Raw genomic sequence first — 22,142 nt, forward strand, 5'->3', positions numbered from 1 at the left:
AATAAAAGTTAGATTTCCTACCCTTCTCTCCAGTCCAATGTTATGTGCAGTCACCATGAAGGAAATGCCTCACTGTTTTTCCCTTTCTTTTTATTCACCACCCAGTTCTTAGTTTTAGTCTTGTTCTCACTTCTCCCTGTGGCTTTCCTATCTTTCTTATTATGTCTTCTTTTATTTTAATATCAGTAAGTTTCTGACTCAGACTGTGGCCCCCGAACAGCTTTGCTCTTCAAAGCCTGGTCCACATGAAGCAGCAGCACTGACTGCAAGCTTGTTAGAAATGCAGAGGTTTAGGTCCCACTCCAGACTTACCGAATCAGAATCTGCATTTTAACAAGCTCCTCAGGTGATGTGAACCCCAGATTTGAAAAGCAGACCTCAAGAGCATCTCTAGGTTTCTGTCAGTTGAGATAAAATTAGGAAGACATAAAAGATGGCCTGCAGCATCTCTTGAGTTGGTTCTCCTATTTCTCGGATCTCTAATATAGTCACTTTTTTGGTTGTTCACATTCTGTAGAAGCTTCCTGAGAATGAATGTATGTGGGTTACATGTTTTGAGACTTTACCTTGCAGTCTCAAAATGTTTTATATCTTTGCATTCTATGGATGCTTTTATTGTGCCTATAATTAGGGACTAAACCCATAGGATGTTCTAAACAACCTGGAAATTAATGAAAATTTATTGTTATTCATAGCACATATTTTGATTATCATGATCTAATGTAAAGTGAAGTTAGAGGCTACTCTGAAGACTTAAAACTGAAATCCACTAAGGATACTGAAATTAGTTATTTTGATATTGCATGTAGTGATTAATAATTTCCCCTCTCATGAAAAAGTTTGTTTTCTGTTTTAATAATAAGCCTGAAATCTGATTTGAGTTTTCCTTTTTGTCCTGAAAAAATTGCTTTTAAAATGTTAAACTACTTGATATTGTTAAATAGTAATTAAAATGTTCATTTCTGCAAAGTAAAATTTTTGCTTGAAAGCATAAACTACATCAAGATAATTTGTCATAGGTCAAATAATCTCCAACAAGAATTTGAAACACCTGAAGTCTCAACTGAAAAAAGATGACATCTTCTGTAGAGTAAATGAATCATAGCAGGTGCCCTCAAGCTCTATATGAACCTCAGGAACAGGCAACAGGAAAGGTCTGAATCATAACCTTGATTTATAAAAAATAAACAGAAACCGGAACCTGTATCAAAACCTTCTAATACAGATTTTTAAAATGTCAAATTTTAGCCCCAGAAGAAAAAGGAAACTGTGAAAACTCATGAAGGAACCACAAACATGAGACATCCTGTACTTATTTCTAACAATATATGAAGGAACTCTGTAAAAACTCAAAAGGAATGAAACAAACAACAAATTATCTATCAAAATATAAATAAAGTATGTCTTTACAGGGGGAGGTGGTAGGTGACTTTTGGTTCTATTTTGTGATAGGCTTTTGCAGGTTAAAGGTAAAATAACTAGGAAGCTAGAAATAAACAGAGACATTACTGGGACAGTTTATGAGAAGTTTCTAGGCTGACTTGGAAAGCTCCTGTTCAATGTGAGACACAAAATGAATGGACCCTGCTGGAATGATTCCAGCTCTGGTCATCCCTGCTGCAGTTCTAGCCAATTTTGTGTACTATTCATATAAGCTGGTCTCCCAGCTAGAAGGCTAGTTATAAGAAATACAGAAGTATGTGAAGCAAAAAGGGAAAACACCTCACTCCTGTTAATGTAGTTCTGAATATCTTGCACTGTTTTGAATTGGTATTGGAAATGAAGATATAAACTGCCAACTCTAAGAAATCTAGCATTTTTTAGTTTGGATTCATTTATGAGAAGCAAGCAATAGAGAAAGAGAATGAAAGAAAGACCCAACATTAGAACAAAGCAAGGAGAGGTATTCCTTTTCTCATCAATAATGAAGGCACTCATTTTCAAAATGGGAATCATTTTAGAATTGGAAATTGGAGACACTAAGAAAATTCTCTCAATCCCATTGAATATAATCATCATCACCAAGAGCTTTGTCTAATCCATCTCATTTTCTGAACTCATCTGCTTCTCATGCTGATAACATGCAAGACTCTCATTCACTGTTAAGTTCCAGGGACTCTAGACTCTTTCCTTCACTGGTTTGTATGTTGGTCTAGGTCCAGATACAGTCCAATTTTGAAAAACCAAGGTGTAGAGAAAAAGAAAGCAGTTGATGTGAGCAAAAAGCAAGAAGAATCACGGGTTGTGTCTAACATAGACCTTGCTACCCTTCTAAAGTAGAACCAAAATGTTAGACTTCAAAAAAAAGCAAGACTTCAGTTCTAGACACCCACTCCCTCCACCAAATGTCTCAGTCTCAGCCGAAGGTTTTTCATCTGTAAAATGAGAATAATAAGACCTACCTCAGAGTTGATGGAAGGATTAAGCAACCCTATATACAGAGTTGATGTATATAAGATGCTTAACTCAGTTCCTGGGACATAAGAAATTGCTCAGTCAATAAGCTGCAGCTTTTATTGCATGATATTATCATCAAGAGATAAATAAACCCTTTTTGCTCATGTAAGAACTAAGATTTTAAAATTATAGGACATGCTCATGGTCACATAGCTAGTATTTAGAAATTGGGACCAACATAGATGACATATGATTCCAAATCTCTTGGTTTTCTCTCTAAGGAATGCTGCCTCCTGGCTTCCACTGTGGGTAAAATGACTGTTTTACAGTTTCTGTTCTGAAAGTTTCTATGCATCCTACCCTTGACTACAATGGCCTCTCCGGCTTCCATGGTTCTGTACAAACCTGGTTGAGATGTGATCCATAATTTGTGAATCTCCTTGCACTTCTCTGTCACCATCTGTGACCCCTACAAGATGCGTTGCTTATTTTTGTCATTATCTATTTGTATTCTGACCCAAAGAGGTTTGTTCAAGAATATCTGCATGCAAATGACGTGGAGATTCTAGCAATTTAAAATCTCCATGTCCGTGTTTATTTTTGGCTACTGGCAAAAATAACTCAAAAGAATATATTACTTTTTCCAGAATATACCAATTTCTCCATAATTTGAAGACATTATATTGTCTATAAATAAAACTACTGCATGCTTTTTTTAATAGGCTCCTTGCAATCTTTGATTATTTGAATATTTCTATCAGCAGTGAACGTGGAACATCAGAATTGAAAATGCCAGAAAGAGCTGCTTGCACTCTCTTTATCCCTTGTTTATGCCTGTGGGGTAATAAAATGCAGAATGTGCTATAGGATGTGCTTGGTCAACCCAGTAGCATTTAGAAATACATGTTTCATTTGACGGCATTTATAAATCACATATTTTTTCCCTCAGAATAACTTGCAATGCAAAAATGCTTCCATATGTTAGAAACTCTCCAGCTTTATAGTGTTCCCTTAACTGCTAAAATTAAAGAAGTGATTTTGTGACAAAATGCCATATTGTAAAGAGTTAATCATTATTCTCAAAGGCTATTAATAAGTCAACATTGCTGAAATATAGTTGAGATGTATTGAATCCAGATACATTTAAACTCTTCCTCTTCAGTAAAGAAGCACAGTATTTTAAAATTCTTTCATGGATTCCACGAAATTTGGTTGCAACTTCTTCCGATTCCAAAACCCTCCGCCTCTTTAAACTTACTCTTCTTTGTCCTGAGCCTTTAAGCAAGCAGAAGAAAAAGCTCCTTGTTTTCCCATTCCACAGGCATAAATGGGTGTTATTCTGCGGAGAACAAGTTCTTTGAGGCCTAGTTGTAAAAAGAGCTGAACTACAAATTGAGGCACTTATAAGCACAGAGGCCCAGGCCTCATTTGCCTGTTGGGAACACAGCAGAAGTCCCAAGAGCCAGATTTCATCTTTACCTTGCCTTTGAGGACGGCACTGCCCCACTGGTTGGTACTCAGGGCACAGAAATGGAGCAGGAATAAATGTGATCCTGGCTTAGATGGTTCGACAGATTTTTTTTTAATTGCATTGCATCTAGTATGGAAGAAATAAAGGTCAGGTAGCAATTTGTAAACCTTATCAAAACATTTTGCTCAACAACCTAAAGAAAATTACACGATAAAAACTTTCATTTCAGAAATTTATATGATATGAAAAAGTCTTAGGAACACTAAAACGATCCTTCAAATTTATTAATTTTTCCTTTTATCAAACATTTATGATCATTGAAGCATTATGACAAATCAAAATGAAAGGATTGGAGAACATATGGTGATTATGTGGCGTCTTTTTTAAAATCAGCTTTCCCCCGTTTTCCTCCTCTTCCTCTCTTTGTTTCTATTTAGTTTCATATTTCTCTTTAACGTCCACCTCTCTTGCCACCTGAAACATATTTCCTTCTCTCCACAATCCCCATTTCTCCATCTTCCCCTCATCTTAGATAGTCATCCGTTTGTCTCTATGCTTAAATTTAGGATTTTATTGCAGACCAAGTAAATGCTCTTTCGGGAATATTTTTTAAATGAGATTAACCCAAGTTAAAAATTTGTTTGTCTCCTCCTCCTTCTTTGTTTTTAATTGCCTTATTGCACTAGCTAGAAGTTCCAGTACATGCTAAATAGAAGTAGCAAGAAGACGCATTCTTGCTTTGTTCTTGATATGAGGAGTAGACATTCAGTCTTTCTCCATTAAGTATGTTAGTTGCAAGGTATTCTTTCTATCAAAATTTGTGATGACAAATGTATATAACATAAAATTTGCCATTTTAACTACTTTTTTGGGGGGTGGGGGCAGCGCATGGTCCGGGAATCAAACCTGGGTCTCCCGCATGGAAGGCGAGCATTCTACCATTGAACCACCTTTGCAGCCCTAACTACTTTTAAGTGGGACAATTCAAGGAAATAATTACTTTTACAATATTGTGCCACCATCCATTACCAAAATTTTTCATCACCCCAAAGAGAAACTCTTTACCCATTAAATAACAACTCCTCATTGCCCCTCTTCCAGTACCTGCAGCTTCTAATTTACTTTCTATCTCTATGAATCTGGTTATTCTAGATATTGCATATAACAAAAATCACACATCTGACCTTTTGTGTATGGCTTATTTTACTTAGCATAATGTTTTCAAGGTTGAACCACATTATAGCATGTATCAGGACTTCATTGCCCTGTATGGCTGAATAGTATTCCATTGTATGGTTATATCATATTTTGTTTATCCATTCATGAATGGACATTTGGGCTGTTTCCACCTTTTGTCTATTGTGAAAAATGCTTCTATGGACATTGGTCTACAAGTGTCTGATTCCTGCTTTCAATTCTTTTGAGTATATATCTAGAAGTGAAATTGCCAGGTTTTATGGAGATTCTTTGTTTAATTTTTTGAGGAACCACCAGAATGTTTGCAATTGGCTGCACCAATTTATTTTCCTGCTGGAAATTCATGAGAGTTCCAATTTCTGCACATCTTCACCAACACTTGTTACTTTCTATTTTCAAAATAATAACCGTACTCATGGTTGAGAGGTATCTCATCATGTTTTGATTTGCATTTCCCTAATAACTCATGATATTGAGCATCTTTTTGTATGCTTATTGGCCATCTGTTTAACTTCTTTGGAGAAATGTCTATTCAAATTGTTTGCCCATTTTTAAATTAGAATCTTTGTCTTTCTGTTGTTGGGTCATAGGATTTCTTTTATATTCTTGCTATTAAACCCTTATCAGATATACCATTTTTAAATATTTTCTCCCATTCAGTAGGCTGTCTTTCACTTTCTTGATAATGTCCTTTGATGCACAAAAGTTTTTAGTTTTGATGAGTCAAATTTATTTATTTTTTTCTTTTGATGCTTGTGCTTTCAGTGTGAAATTTAAGAATCCACTGCCTTGTATAAGGTCCTGAAGATATTTTACTATGTTTTCTTGTAAGAATTTTAAAGTGTTAACTCATATTTAGGCCATTGATCCACTTTTGAGTTAGTTTTTGTATATGGTGTGAAGTAGTAGTCTTATGAATCTATAATTACATTAAAAGAAAGTTAAAAATATCAACCAATTCCCCAAACACCATAATTATGAGATCATATCAACCCAATAATTAACAATTATGCAATATTCTAAGTACCATTCATGAATAATGTGAAGAAAAAATAACAACATACAAAACAACTTCTCTTGTAGATAGCAATGTGTTTTAGTTTGCTAATGCTGCCAGAATATAGGATACCAGAAATAATTTGGTTTTTATAAAGGGGATTTATTAAGTTACAAGTTTACAGTTCTAAGACTGTAAAAATGTCCAGACTAAGGCATCCAGACAAATATTCCTTGACTCCAATGAAAGGACCGGATGGCAACTGGGTTTCCTCTGTCAAATGGGAAGGGACATGGCCAGGATCTGCTGGTCCTTGTTTCCAGTCCCTTGCCTCTAACTTCTGATTACAGAAGCTTCCTTTCTAAGCATCTGTGGGCCTTCACTTAGCTTCTCCAGGACAAAACTCTGGGTTCTGGCTTGCACAGCATCTTATGGGAAGGCACATGGTGATGTCTGCTGGGTTCTGCATTTCCAAACATCCAAGTCTAGACATCTGCTCTGTCAGCACTCCAAACATCTCCAATTGTCTGCGTCTATGTCAACTCTGAAGCAACTGTGCTTTCTCTAAAATGCCTCCCCTTTTAAAGGACTCCAGTAAACTAATCAAGACCCACCTTGAACATGGAGTCAAGTCTCCATCTAATAAAAAAATCAGACCCACAATTGAGAGGATTACATCTCCATGGAAACAATCTGATCAGAGGATCCTACCCTACAATATTGAATCAGGATTAGAAGAACAAGTTTTTTTCTGGGGTACATAACAATTTCAAACCAGCACACAATGTAATAGCATTTCTGAGGAAAGATCCTTTATAAACCTGTATGGCCCATTCACCCTTAATAATCCTAGCCAGAAACAAATACCTGAGAACTCAGGATAGCTGTACAAAAATCAAAGTTCTCGAGGTTGTAAGGCAAATTTGGCTTCATCTTTTCTAGCATTGCACTTGTTATGTCTTCTGAAATAATAAGATTGAGGTGTGCAGTTTTAATATCTATGATCATTTTCTGGAAGTTAAAATACTGTTGGTGAGGACTGATAAATTTTTTCTTTAATTCATATGGAAAGACTACAGAGGTATTTAGGTTTTCATACCTGTTATATATACTTTCAATACTTGTCAGTAACTCTAGTTCTGGCACTTTTCTGTTGTTTTCACTCAATAGATACTTTAGTGTGGCAATATGCTCTGAGAATTTTATTTTATTTTAACTTTGTCTTTTTTAGTATCATTCTATTAAATCCTTAATTTCAAAAGTATTAAATCTTTCTTTTTCCAGAAATTAAGTTTTTCAAAATCAAAATATAATTTCTTCTTATTTTCTATTTTTTCTTCAATTCAAATAATTTTGAAACTTGGATTTTATACCCCTTCTCAGCACCTTCAATACGCTTCTTCAGTCACTCAGTGGAGCTTTTGAGCTCCCCCCTATGACTAGCTGCAGCTTCCGCCATGAACATCAGGTGGTTATTCTAGTGGTTGCAGGAGATCCTGCGCTGAGCACACAATAGCTCAAGGTCCTTCTCACATAACAGAATCAGAAACTGATTGTATTTCTCATATAGGGGTTTTTCTTTCTGTATTGTCCTCTTATTCTTCCTGGTGAGAAGTTGCTTCACAAGTTCAGTCATGTGACTGAAATACTTGGGTGTTCTTCTTGAAATTCCTGTCAGGGCAGTGGTGGAGGTAGATGGGACAAGAGAGGATGTCCTATAGATCTTTCAGCACTGGTGGATGCAGGAATGACAGAAATTATGCTTACAGTCAATGGTCACCAGGTCTATCAAGAAAGGCAGGCAGATGGGGCAGCTAGCCTCTGGTCGGAGTTTGGCAAAGGATGTTGCGCAGTGAGGGTTTCTGTCCTAGAAACTCCCTTCAGAAAAGCTTGGTTTGTCAGGTGCTAGGAAGAGAGAGGCTAAGGATGTTTCAGTCTTCATTTTCCAGAACTCAACAAGTAGGTAGCTACAGCCCTCAAGTGAACTTCTGCCTCCTTCCCTTCAGTCCCAGAACACATTTCTGAGTAGTGCCACACTAAACAACAAACCGGAGATTTCCCTGGCACCTTCTCCTCTTGTTTCTGACCCAGACACATTGAAGCAAAGCCATGGAGTCCTCTTGGTCAGGGAAGAACCATTTTCCAAGCCACCTTGACTTCCCTGCAGATGCTCTGCTGGGGTCATCCATTCCATATGAACTCGAGGATTTTCTTTTCCATTTCTGCAAAAAAGACTGCTGAAATTTTATTTGGGAGTGCATTGAATCTGTAAATCCCCATAGGTAGCATTGACATTTTAACAATGTTATGTCTTCCAGTTCATAAACATGGGATGTCTTTCAATTATTTAGGTCTTTAATTTCTTACAGCAGAGTTTATATTTTTCAGTGTACAAGTCTTTCACCTCCTCAGTTAAATTTAGTCCTGGGTATTTTTATTCTTCTAGATGATATTATAATTGGATTGTTCACTGTTTGGTGTATAGAAAAATAACTGAGTATTGTGTGTTGATCTTACACCCCACTCAAGTTTAAATTTGATAAACTCAAATCTATCTCAAAATTGTTTACTCTTTTAAGATATTTTTCTATTAGTGTGACCCCTATATCATAAAGTTCTTAGGTAAATAATGATGTATATGGACATGTAATCCCAGCTTTTTGCAGTAACCACAAGTGCTGAGTAGGTTGCTTTCACTCCTCTGTGTTTCATTTTCTAATGTGTAAAATCAGCTGGACTAAGTGATTTTTGAAGTCCTAAATTTCTAGGATTTGTGAATAGTTTGAATAAAACATTCAGAAAAAGTATTGATTCATTTAATAAGCCTTAATTGCCTCCCATGAGTAAGGTACTAGACAATAACCATTTTGTACAGGTTTAATGTTTAAAATGTGAGAAGTGTTCACAAAGATAGAAAGAAGTTTGGCATACTTATTGTGTTTTTAAGATTTGTTTTCTGTAGGTTTATGCTTTTCTCATCTTTAAATTTTATATAGTAAACATTATTTTCTACAAGTCCCTACAAACATATTTTGCTTCACTCCACTATAAAACCAATCACTCCCACAAATTAATTTTAGTTTATTCAATTTTCAAAAAGAAAAATGGTGGAAAATTTTAATTCATATTCAGGAATGCAGCTCCTTTCAACAAAGTTGATCTTGTTAAACAAGTAGAACCTCATTCTCTGTAGCACTGATATGTGTCTTACTCATGCTCAGCTATTTAAAAATAAACACACACACACACACACACAACCCTTTATTTGCAACTTCATTTCTCTACAGATAACTGAAGTTTAAGACAGCCAACCCTAGACCAAAATGTTCCACTTTTAACATTCACAGACTTTCTCCTTACTTTACTCTTTTATATCAAGATGTCAACATCTCCCTTTCTTATAAATCACATTCTTTTATCAGAAAAGAAAAGGAATTTGAGTCAAAAGGAATTTGAGTCAATTATTTCATCTGGTCATTACACAGGCCTGAAGTATGGTTTTTCAGTAGAGAGCAAATTACTGAACTGTAGTTGCTAGAGGTCTGGAAGTTTCTCTGAACCCATTAACAATGGGTCCTATCATGAATTTTCGAGGATTTATGAATACTGGTAACTTAAATAAAACATTCAGAAAAAAATATTGATTTTATCCTGTCATGACAAAGACCACACTTAAAATCTCTTCCTTATCATTCCTGCTTGAGAATATAGTCCCTTCTCTTCAGTTCCAATTTTAACCCCTCTTCTCTGTCTGGCTCAACTCAGAGTCATATGACTCCTTGCTCAGAAACCTGATCACTGAGCAGAAAGAATGCAGCTTCTAATTGAATATAGGTATTTACTGTATTTTAAATCCTCATATTATGCTAGATTTGCTAACAGACTTCAAGAAAAATTAACTCAGGTGTGAAACTTACCATGCCTAAATGTTGATTAGAAAATTAAATCAAGTTAATGATTTAATATAATTGAACCAACACTTTAAATGGAGTCCCTAGTAATATAACAATTGAAATATAATAATGACTCTTATTTAGTCCCTTTTTGTTTTGGAGGTTTTGATATTGTTTGTCTACTTTGTCACAAACACAAATCATCTCTTCAAGGCCATATCAGCCAACTTCCAAAAATGGTACATTGCTAGCTTTTACACTTCATGCAGTATAATAGATGAGAGCTGTACAGTTATTTAGAAAGCTAAACACAAACTTTTAACCCAGGGAGCAGGACACTTGCTCGGGGCTGATGGATTTGCACTGATACATCTGCATTTTCTCACTTGTTTCTTTTAGTCAAATATATGCTTTTGGGAGACAGCTGATTGCAGTTAGTAGTTCATATGGAAATTAATCAGAAGACTTCATGAACATCACATTTTATTTTTTATTTTTATTTTAAAACAATGTTTGTATTGACAAGATAAAACAACATATAAACACGAACATTTTTAACATATGAACATTCCATACTTGGTATACAATCAATGGTTCACAATATCAACACATGGTTGTGGATTCATTAACATGGTCATTTTTCCCAGTACATTTGCATCACTCCAGAAAAAGAGATAAAAAGAAAAAAGAAAAAACTCATACATACCATACCCCTTACACCTCCCTCTCTTTGACCACTAGTATTGCCATCTACCCAATATATTTTAACCTTTGTTCCCCCTATTTTTTTCCTATACCCCTTACCACTCCCTTTCATCGATCACTAGTATTTCAATCTGCTCGATTTATTTTAACCTTTATTCCCCCTATTATTTATTTTCTCTTCCTGTTTTCTATCAATTACTTAAGAAGGGTATTAAAATCCTCAACTATGTTTACAGATTTGCCTAATTCTCCATTAGTTCTGTTCATTTTTGCTTCTTATATTTTGAAGTTCCTATCAGATGCATACCTATTTAGGGTTTTTTTGCTTCTTGTCAAATTGACCTTTTATTTTAATTATCAAATTATCCTCTCTAGCTCTGAAAAATCTCCTTGTATTGAAGTATCTTTTCTGATATTAATATAGCCATTCCAATTTTTTTAATGCTCACTGTTTGCATGATACATATTTTTTCATTGCTTCACTGTTGGCCTGACTTAATAAAAGGAATGTATCTTTACTGAGTATGTTTCTTGCACACAGCATAATGTTGAAACTTGTTTTTTTATGTGAGAATATCTTCATTTTAATTGAAGTGTTTAAGTCATTTTCATTTAATTAATTCTTTTTTTTTGCATGGGCAGGCACCAGGAATCGAACCCAGGTATCTGGCATGGCAGGCGAGAACTTTGTCTACTGAGCCACCAAGGCCCGCCCTCATTTAGTTAATTCTTGATATGGTTAGTTTTAAAGAAACTCTCTTGCTTTTCATTTTCTATTTGTCTCCTTTCTTTTCTGTTTCTTTGTTCCTCCTTTCCTTTCTTCTGTTAAGTAAATTTAGTAATTAAAATTTTTCCTTCCCATCTCTTCTATTGACTTTTTTCCATACCACTTTATACTTTTCAAAAAGTGGCTTCTCTAAAGGTTACAATGAGCATTTAAAAAATATATTTATTAAAAATATATATACATTTATTTTATTGTGGTAAAATATACATAATAAAAACTGTTTTAACCATACAGTTCTGTGACATCAAATACATTGACAATGCTGTGTGACTTTCACCACTATCAGTTTCCACAAACTTTCATCATCCCAACCAGAAACTCATACCTATTAAGTAGTAACTTTCTATTCACCCCTACCCTTAGCCTCTGGTAAACACTACTCTGCTTTCTGTCGCTGTGAATTCACTTATTCAAAGTGTTTCATATGAGAAGCCATACAATATTTGTGTGTCTGTTTTATTTTATTCAATAGGATGTCTCCAGATTTCATCCATGTTGTAGCATGCATTCGAACCTCATTCCATTGCATGGTAGAATAGTATTCTATTGTATGGATGGGTCACATTTTGTTTATTCACTCATTTTCGATAGATACTTGGTTTGTTCCAGCAATAATGAATAAAGCTCCTTTGAATATTGGTGTACAAATATCTTTTTGAGTCACTATTTTCAATTTTGGGGGGTATACACTTAGAAGTGGAATGCTATGTATGCCAATTCTATGTTTAATGTTCTAAGAAACTGCCAAACTTTTCCACAGTGTCTGCAGCATTTTACATTCTCATCAGCAATGTATGAGGGTTCCTATTTCTCCACATTCTCACTAAACTTGTTGTTTCCTTTTTTTTTTTTTTTAAATAATAGCCATCCTAGCGAGTGAGAAGTGGTATCTCATTCTGGTTTTGATTTGCATTTCCCTAACGACTAATGATGTTGAACATCTTTTTCTGTACTTATTGGCCATTTGTATATCTTCTTGGAAAAAATGCCTATTCAAATCCTTTGACCATTTTAAAATTTGGTTCTTTGTCTTTTTGTTGTGAAGTTATTTTTGTTGCAGGAGTTCTTTATATATGCTAGTTAGTAAATGTTTATCAGACATGCTTTCCAAATATTTCCCTCCATCTTGTAGGTTGTTTTTCATTTTATTGATAATGTCCTTGATGCATAAAAGCTTTTAATTTTGTTTCTTGGGCTTTTGGTTTAAAATCTAAGAATCTATTGTCTAGTACAAGGTCCTGAAAATATTTTCCTACATTTTCTTCTAAGTTTTATACTATTAAATCTAATATTTAGGTTGTTGATCCATTTTTAGTTAAATTTTATATATGGTGGGAAATATGCGTACAAATTCATTATTTTGCATGTGGCTATTCCATTTTCCCAGTGCCACTAGTTAAAGAGACTATTTTTTTCCTTATTGAATGGCCATGGATGTGTAGGTTTGCTTCTGAGCTCTCCATTTAACTCCCTTAGTCTATATATCTGTCTTTATGCCAGTAGCACACCGCTTTAATTACTGCAAATTTGTAGCAAGTTTTGAAATCAGAAAGTGTGAATCCTACAACCCTGATTTACTTTTTCAAGGTTGTTTTGAATATTTGTAGTCCCTTGCCATCCCATATGAATTTGATGATTGGCTTTTCCATTTCTGTTAAAAAAAAAAAAAAGAAGAAAGGAAGAAAGAAAAGAAAAGAAAAAGGATCTTGAAATTTTAAGATGGATTGCATTGAATTTGTAGATCACTTTAGGCATTATTGGCATCTTAACAATATTGTCTTCCAATCTATAATCATGGGGTGTCTTTCTATTTATCTAGGTCTTTCAAAATTTCTTTCAGCAATGTTTTGTAGCTTTCAATGTACAAGTCATTCACTTCCTTGGTTAAATTGATTCTTAGGTATTTTATTATTTTACATGCTATTGTAAATGGAAATGTTTCCTTAATTTCCCCTTCACACCAGCTCATTACTGGTGTGTTTTAGTTATACCTAGTCTGTTTAAGCAAATTAAGAAAATAAGTACTCTGGGAACTGGCTGCAGGCAATCCTTGGTTCCTCTGTCATGTGGAAAGGCAGATGGCAGTGGTCTCCTGGTCTCTCCATTCTCTCTCAGGTTCCCACTGATATCCCTAGCCTCTTGCTTCCTGTAGCTTTCTCCCTTTCTCTATTTGAATTTCATTCTCTTATAAAAGACTCCAGTAATCTCATCAAATTTCCGACTTACAATAGTTTCACAGTCATAGGAATGGATTAACTTTAAGGGCAGGTTTTTCAGGGGCACATATAGTTTCAAACTACAACATGGTTTGTGGAAATACAACTGATCTTTGTGTGTTCATCTTGTACCCTGCAATTTCACTGAATTCCTTTATTATTTCTAGCAGCTTTCTATTGATTCTTTGAGATTTTCTTTATATATGATCCTGTCACCAGTGAATAGGAATAGCTATCATATTCCTTTCCAATTTGGATGTTTTTAATTTCTTTCTTGCCTGATTTCTCTCCCCAGAACTTCCATAACAATGTCAGATAACAGTGGTGACGTGGACATCCTTGTTTTGTTCCTGATCTTAGGGGAAAAACTTTCAGTCTTTCACACCTGAATATTTTCGCTAGGTTTTTTTTTTTCCCAATAAATGCCTTTTATCATGTTGAGGAAGTTCCCTTATGTTCTTTTTTTCTCAGTGTTTTTATCATGAAAGGATGTTGGACTTTGTCAGATGCTTTTTCTGCATCAATTGAGGTGATCATGTGGTTTTTGTCCTTCATTCTGTTAATGAAATATGCTGCATTAATTGATTTTCTTATGTTTTACTGCTCTTGCATTCCTGGAATAAATGCCACTTGGTCAGGGTGTATAACCCTTTAAATATACTGTTGGCTTCAGTTTTCCCTTTTTTTTTTTTTTTGAGGATTTTTGGGTCTATATTCATAACGGATATTGGTCTGTCATTTTCTTTTCCTGTGCTATCTTTATCTAGCTTTTATATCAGGGTAATGCTGAATGAATGAGTTAGGAAGCCTTCCCTTTTTTATTTTTTGGAAGAGACTGGAAAAGATTTGTATTGATTTTTCTCTAAATGGCTAGTAGAATTGAACAGTGAGGTCATTCAATCCTGGACATTTCTTTGTTGAGAAGTTTTGGATTAGTGATTCAATCTCTATTTTTACAGATCTGTTAAGATTTATTTTTCCTGAGGTAGTTTAGTTAATTTGTATGTTTCTAGGAATTTGTCCATTTCATCTAGTTTATTTAATTACTGGTGTACAATTACTCATAGAATTCTCTTATAGTCATTTTATTTCTGTAAGATCATTTGGTAATGTCTCCACTTTCATTCCAGATTTTAGTTATTTGTTTTTCTCTCTCTCTCTTTTTTTAATTTTGACTTTAAAATAAAATCAACCAATAACAAGTAAAAATCAATCAATCAATCAATCAATAAAATCAATAAAATAAAAGGTTTTGATTTTATTGATCTTTTCAAAGCACCAACTTTTGGTTTCATTGGTTCTTTTTACTGTTTCTCTATTCTCTATTTCATTTATTTCCATTCTAATCTATTTTCTTCCTTCTGCTAAATGTGAGTTTAGTTTGCTTTCCTTTATCTAGTTCCTCTATGTATGAAGTTAGGTTATTAATTTGTGATCTTCTTTTTAGATATAGGCATTTACAGCTATAAATTACTTTCTGAGCCCTGACTTTGCAGTAATCTATAAGTTTTGCTATGCTGGGGTTTCATTTTCATTTGTCTCTAAGTATTTTCTAATTTTCCCTGTGGTTTCTTTTTGACCTATTGGTTGTTTAAGAGTATCTTGTTAAACTCCACATGATTGTAAATTTTTCAGTTTTCCTTCAGTTTTGATTTCTACCTTCATTCCTTTGTGATCAGAAAAGATACTTTGTATGAGTTCAATCTTTTTAAATGTATTAAGAATTTATTTATGGCCTAATATATGAGCAATTCAGGGAAATATCCACGTGCCCTGGAGAAGAACTTGTGTTTTGTAGTTGTTGGGTGGAGTGTTGTACATATATGTCTTAGATGTAATTTGTTTATACTGTTGTTCAAGTCTTCTATTTACTTATTGATCTTCTGTCTTGATGTTTATCCATTATTGAACATGGTGTAATGGATAAAACATTATTGAACATGGTATATTGAAGTCTCTAACTACTATTGTAGAATGAACTGTTTCTCCCTTCAATTCTGTGAGTTTTGCTTTAAATATTTTGGGGGCTATGCATTAGATGTGTATGGTATCCTTCTTTGTCCTTTGTAAACTTTCTGACAAAGCATATATTGTGTGACAATAATATAGCCATGTAATAGCTTCACTTGTGTTATATTTTCATGGAATATCTTTTTCCATCCTTTTACTTTCAATCTCTTTGTGCTTTTTAATTTAAAGTGTACCTCTTGTCAACGGTATATAGATGGATCATGTTTTTCATCTAATTTTCCAATTTGGGACTTTTAGCAAGAAGGTTTAATCTATTTATACGTGAGGTAGTAATTGATAAAGAAGAACTTACTTCTGCCATTAAACTATTTGTTTTCTTCAATTACTCCATAACTTCATTTTTCAGGTTTTAGTTGATTTTTTTTTATAGTGTACCATTTTGATTCCCTTCTTTTCTTTTGTCCATGTCTTTTAGTTCTTTCTTGTGGTTACTTTTGTTATTAAAACCCTTATTTGTGTAATACCAAATTAATTTTAGTACTATGCAAATACTATTTCCACACATCTCCCTTCTTCCCCATTTTAACTGTTATTGCTTCAGATTACTTATTTATAGATTTTATTCCCATTAACATAGATTTTAATTAATATGTTACACATTTGCCTTTTAAGTCATATGGTGGGGGAAGGCAGAAGCCTGCTGCTTGGTTCTGACTGGCCCGCACTGTGTGAGCAGAGGTGTTTTTCTTGTAGAAAACATCAGATAGATGTGGGGCTCACTCAGTTGGTTCTCTTTTTCAAGAATCTAATCTCTTGCAGCTTCTGTCTGCTTTTATTCACTCTCTGATGCCCTCAAAGAGTTATTTTAAAAATATTTTCCCCAGAGTTTATAATTACTACATGAGGAAGGATTAGTATGATACAAGCTTCTCCACTATTATCCAACTTTAATCGTTATTGTAAAAGTCACTATTATAGAAGCTTCTATGTTCCCAATATGAAGTACCTGTGGTAGAATCCAGGAGTGAGGCAACCATTTTCTCCTAAATTTGGTTTCAGGAATATGACAAATGAAGTTGAAACTATTGCATTTACTTTGCAAATCCTCAAATATGTGCCATTCATTAGAGAGAGTTACTATGATAAAGATTCTTGTACTGGGTGGGAACTTGGATATGAAAAAGTCTAATATTTTACAAATATGTGATTTCTCCCCTCTCTCGTTATTTTTAAATGGTCTGTGTACTTGTCCCTCTCAACTTATGGCTTTAAAATTCCAGTAATGACCTTGCAGTTAGAAAAACATTCATTCGAGCCTCCTTTAACCCCAGCCCATTTTAACTATACAATACATAAAATATCATGTTGTATTTGCAGTCTCACTACTTTAGGACCCTTCAAAAAAGAAAGCTGACTCAAATCTATTTTAAGAATCATAATATATATAGATTTTTCATGTTCTCTTTTAATATATGGGCATTATTTAACTATGTAATACTACTTAATTCTCTTTCTTGTGAATATATTGTAATTCTCCAGCACTTAAATTTTTAAGTGTTCTACATTAAGTACATTCATGAATAACCACCACAAATTTTTAAGGAAAATAGTGCATTCACAAGAATCCAAATGTAATTTGTGTTATATGGTTTAAATTCAGAGCAAACTTGATGGCATAGTAATTGGGTAGTATTTAGCCTTAATAAAATTCTGAGCTGGAGTCAGTGCCTGCTAAAGCCTTGAAGAAGAATAGGATTAAAATACAAAGAATGATGACTACTACAAAAAAAAGTCAGAGCACAAAATGTATCACGGAATGGAATGGCATTTTCTTTCACCCTAAAGAGTTGAAAAAAGTATCATTAGCTTAGTTTCTATTACTGAATTCCTCAGAAAATACATTAGAAAAAAATTGGGGGAGAAAACCATCATTGTTTTTCCAGTGTCTAGTATAACATCCAGTACATGGTAGATCTTCAGTAAAAACGCACTGAATAAATGAATGGCTGAAGATATCAATCAATGTTTCTTAACTTTAAGAAAACTGCCTTGACATTCAGAGCAAAGCACATCCAGAAAATCACTTCCAAGGAAAATCAGGAGGAATCTCAAGCATATTGGACATCTGTGGAGAAGATTCTTTGTTGTGGATCAATGAAATAAAAGTTAAACATGGGCGGGCCACGGTGACTCAGCAGGTAAGAGTGCTTGCCTGCCATGCCCGAGGACCCAGGTTCGATTCCTGGTGCCTGCCCATGTGAAATAAAAAAAAATAATAATAAGTTAAACATCATAAAACTAGGAATCATGAATTTTATGAGATATTTACTAACGAATAAATGACTTGTATCATACCACATACCCAGAGTTAACATAAAGCAGAAAGTGCACTGAAAGTGGTCTTTAATAATCTGTGTGATTTTGGAAAAATCACTTGACTTGAGGGTTCTCAGTTTCCACATCTTTGAAAACGGGGGTAACGATTAATGCCCACCTCACTTCATGGTTGTAAGAATTAAATGAAATGTATGTGAAACTATTGTATAAATTTCTAAGCACTAAAAAAGAAGGATGGTTAAATATGCCTAGCATATGTAATGTGTAATAGAGTTTACTGAGGCTTTATAAAGATCGAATGTTTACAAGTGTGGTCAGAGGATCAATGTCAGAGACAAATGGATTAAAAATATCACAGAAGAAGGTAGAGAAGATGGCAACGAGTAAGGAGAGGAGCACCTTAGACTTCTATTCTGGGCTTCTAAAGCATCTATTACCATAGAGTTTAAACTCCATAGGGCAGGAAACCATGTCAGCTTAGACCAACTGACATACTCAGCATCTAGCACAATGCTTTGCACAGTCATTGTCCAGATATTTATGAAAGAATAAGTGACTTTTATTATACCAAATACCGAGTTAACATAAAGCACTTTTGTATATGACGTGTAGGGTTAGAAGACTTGTATGTGCTGAATCTGGTCACGTTCTAAGAGTAGTTAAATGTCAATCAATCATACTTTGTATGCTAAATAAGGGAATTGGAACCTTAATCTGATAAGGTGTGGGCCAAAGCCATGGCCTCAGAATGTCCTGATGAATAAATCCACAGTGAGAACTCACTTTATGAGGCTAGGGGGTTTGCTTCCTTGGACTTTTGCTGAACTTTGTATAACAAGGTGCAAATATAGCTTGGAGGAAAAACTAAGCCCATTGCACTGACTGGTCACTTTTAGCTTCAGGACAGTAACTGTCAAGGTGTTTAGCAGCATAGCAAACACTTTATTCACTGTGTCAGGGTCAGCTCATATCTTTACATGACATTTCTTGAAGCAGTCAATGGCCAGTCTACACTGCATTTTAGGGTGCTTCTAAATTTTATGGATGGTGGTTATTGTGGGCAGACAGTTTGAGATTTGGCTGTGGAACAATATGGTTCCTTCTGAAAAAATTTTAGGTCAAAGCTTCAGTCTGAGAAAACAGACCAGACTTCTAGTCTTGTTGGTATTTTGGGAAGTATGTCATCATAATGATATTTTCAGGTTGCTCTGGCCATGACCAGTGTGGGAGAGACCTCAAGACAGCCTACTTAAATTAAAACAACAGTGGGATACTATTTTCCACATATAAGATTCCTGAGAATATATCCCTACTCTGCTTAATAGAGTGCCGATTGGAGGGCCAGGTGGTAAAAATGTCTTAAAGACACACATAACATTTACCCAACAATTATACCTCTAAGAATTTATTCTAAGAAAATAATCCTATGTGTGTGCAAATATTTTTTCATCAGTTTATGTTGAATGCAATGTTGTACATAATAAAGGAAAAGCTAGAAATAAACCAAGTGTTTATTTGGTTTTGGCTAAAGGAACTTCGCTACATCTGTATGAAGGAATAGTATGCAACTGTTATAAATAAGGCTGTAGAACCGATGCCATGGAAAATTGCTTATGATTTAGTATTAAATTTAAAAGCCACTTGCAAAGCATTATGTACAGAATAAGTACATTTTTGCTTAAAAATCAAATAAGAGAATAACCAAATATGTGCATAGAAAAAAAGAAGGCTAGAAGATTGTACATTAGAATGTCAATAGCACCTATCTTTAGGTAACCCATCACTTGAAGTTACAGATGACTTTTGCCATCTCCTTTATGCTCCCCCAACCAAATTTTCCATGGTAAATATTACATCGGCAATTAGGAAATAAAGTTACCTTAAGCATTTCAAACAAAATGCATAGCTAACATAAAACCCAAAATGAAATAAAATAGTACTAAAGAAAAGCAAAAGCATTTTATCCTTCCATCACTAAATCCTGGCACATTTCAGGACTCTAGAGTCTATGTCATTTGGTTCAAAGTAATTTATTTAAGCCCTGATGGCACAGAATCGTCATAAAAGTTTACACCGTGCTGAGCCTTATAGAGCATGAAATCACCTTGTACCACGCATGACCTGATGCAGGGAGGTGGCCTGACAGTCATACAAATGTCAGCACACAGATGCCACCTTGGAAATGGAAGTTTTCAGTCATTTGGCTGACTCTCATCCTGCCACTGAACTCTAAAACTGTGTCTACAGAAAAATAAAGAAAGAACACATAGCCGAGATCCATATATAGACAGCTCCATCACAGGTTATTAAGGAGAAGTTAGATGTGTCTAAGGGTAAATCCTTAACCTCTGGGGAGGGGGGTGATGATGTCATCTAGAACAACACCCGACCTTTCCCACAAGTGACCTCTGCTATCCCTGACAGAGTGGATTCGAGGGATCATCTTGTCAATTCGTTTCAACCATCTGCCACTAATTGATGCAGTTGGCTGGGAAGTGGGTTTGAAATTTTAAAAACAGTGATAGTGAAAATGGCTGTTAGATAGATAGTCTGAATGAGTATCCATCATGTGAAATGTGACACTTTCCCCCATCTGTGTCCAGCTGTTCCTGGACTATAAAAGGGAAACAGCCAAGAATATATTTTCTTTCCCCACAAATGAATGAGCTAGAGATCCAGACAAAAATAAGCTCAATTTATAAGTCCCAAAGTGTTCCACTAGTGGTAGGACACAGGAATCAGTTCCAGGCTAACTTAAAGCTATTCTTATCTGAATACCCCTGTAGCTAGTTCGGTTTTGCCTGGAGGCGTATTTTGAATTATACAAAATCTAGAATACTCTGGAAAACTGATGCTGGCTATAAGTTTAAGAATATAAATTGCTCAATGACAGCTCTAAAGAATTCACAATATATTCCTTTATAAATCAATAGCAAGCCCAAGTTATCTCATCATTATGCATCACTATCCTGTCTATTCTCAGAATACACAAATGGGCAGATTGCAACCAGAGTTTCCCCAGGTGCTCCCAACAGCCCATCATTCTTCCAAGAATGCAAATGGACAGAAGGTCACAGAACAGCTACTCATTGAACCGCCGGACTCACCTTGCTGTCGCTGGTCCTGCAGCGTCAGTTTACTCACGCGCCAACTGTTGAGCAGGTGACTGCTGCCTTTCCTTTGTGTCACAGACATGCTACTATTAGTATGGGCTGTGGCTTGAGTATCACTAGGGCATTTCCTTCCCTTGGCCAGTCAATGACAATGGTCTTCGCAAGACACGCAGAGCCTCACAGGGCCATGCAGATCCTGCTTTTGCACGTGAAATAAATACTTCTCTAAAAACACTTCCTGGTTGCTCTTCCTCAGGATCCTTCCCGATGTTACTCCTCCTACAAATAAAGATGCCAACGCGTGTGGCTAAGACAACACTTAGAATCAACTAATACACCACTTAATTATTCTTTCATTCTAAAGCAAATGGAAAATTTTTTTCTCCTTGGAAGATAGTCTTGTAGGATAGTATAAAATCCTACAAAGTAACTGTTTCTAACAGATTACAGCTTTGGCAAATTTGGATAATGTCTGCCGACATGAAATCCGATGCCTCAAGCATTTAGAGAGGACTGCTAGAGTAATCAATACACAAAGGGAAAAAAAAAAGTGCCGCTGAATTAAATCAGATGATTTCTAAGCCCAGTCAGAATTACCCTCCGTGACAGCTGAAAGTGTACAGTCCTTATGGGAAACGGCAAGGAGGAGGAGCGAAGTGGTTCGGCTGATTAGCATAAAGAGGCAGGCAAACAAATGACATTGGAGTGGCTTTGAATGATAGTCATCAAAGCAGGGATTCTAAAGATAACCTGTCATTTAATAATCCAATATCTGATTTTTGTTACATTATTTGTGCTTAAAATAAAAGCTCAAAACACGGAATTGTGCAGCATGGATATTCATTCGTACATGCAAAATCTAAAAGGCATAACTGGAACTGGTAATGAGCTCATGGAAATGTACTGCTGAAACTTTCAATTGCTGTAAACACCTCTTGAGTCCTCAGAAGGGGGCAGTTACAAGACAGCCTGCTTGCCAAGGCAATTATTTGGAGTTCATGAAGAAAAATAAACACACAAAATATTGTCTTTTCAGAAACCTATCTCTGTTTCCCCTT

At 35.1% G+C, this 22,142-nt stretch overlaps 1 protein-coding gene across 1 annotated transcript in view; it reads right to left on the reverse strand.

The window, feature by feature from the left end:
• RANBP3L (RAN binding protein 3 like) overlaps nucleotides 1-21,694 on the reverse strand; it is a 51,669-nt gene extending 29,975 nt beyond the window's left edge. Inside the window, exon 1 of the mRNA XM_077115152.1 lies at nucleotides 21,079-21,694. Within this exon, the coding sequence (XP_076971267.1) occupies nucleotides 21,079-21,166 (88 nt within the window). The 5' untranslated portion in view covers nucleotides 21,167-21,694. The remainder of the gene's footprint in view (nucleotides 1-21,078) is intronic.
• Between the last annotated feature and the right edge of the window lie 448 nt (nucleotides 21,695-22,142).

The sequence above is a fragment of the Tamandua tetradactyla genome, chromosome 9 (assembly GCF_023851605.1).
Source record: "Tamandua tetradactyla isolate mTamTet1 chromosome 9, mTamTet1.pri, whole genome shotgun sequence".
Taxonomy (NCBI): Eukaryota; Metazoa; Chordata; class Mammalia; order Pilosa; family Myrmecophagidae; genus Tamandua; species Tamandua tetradactyla.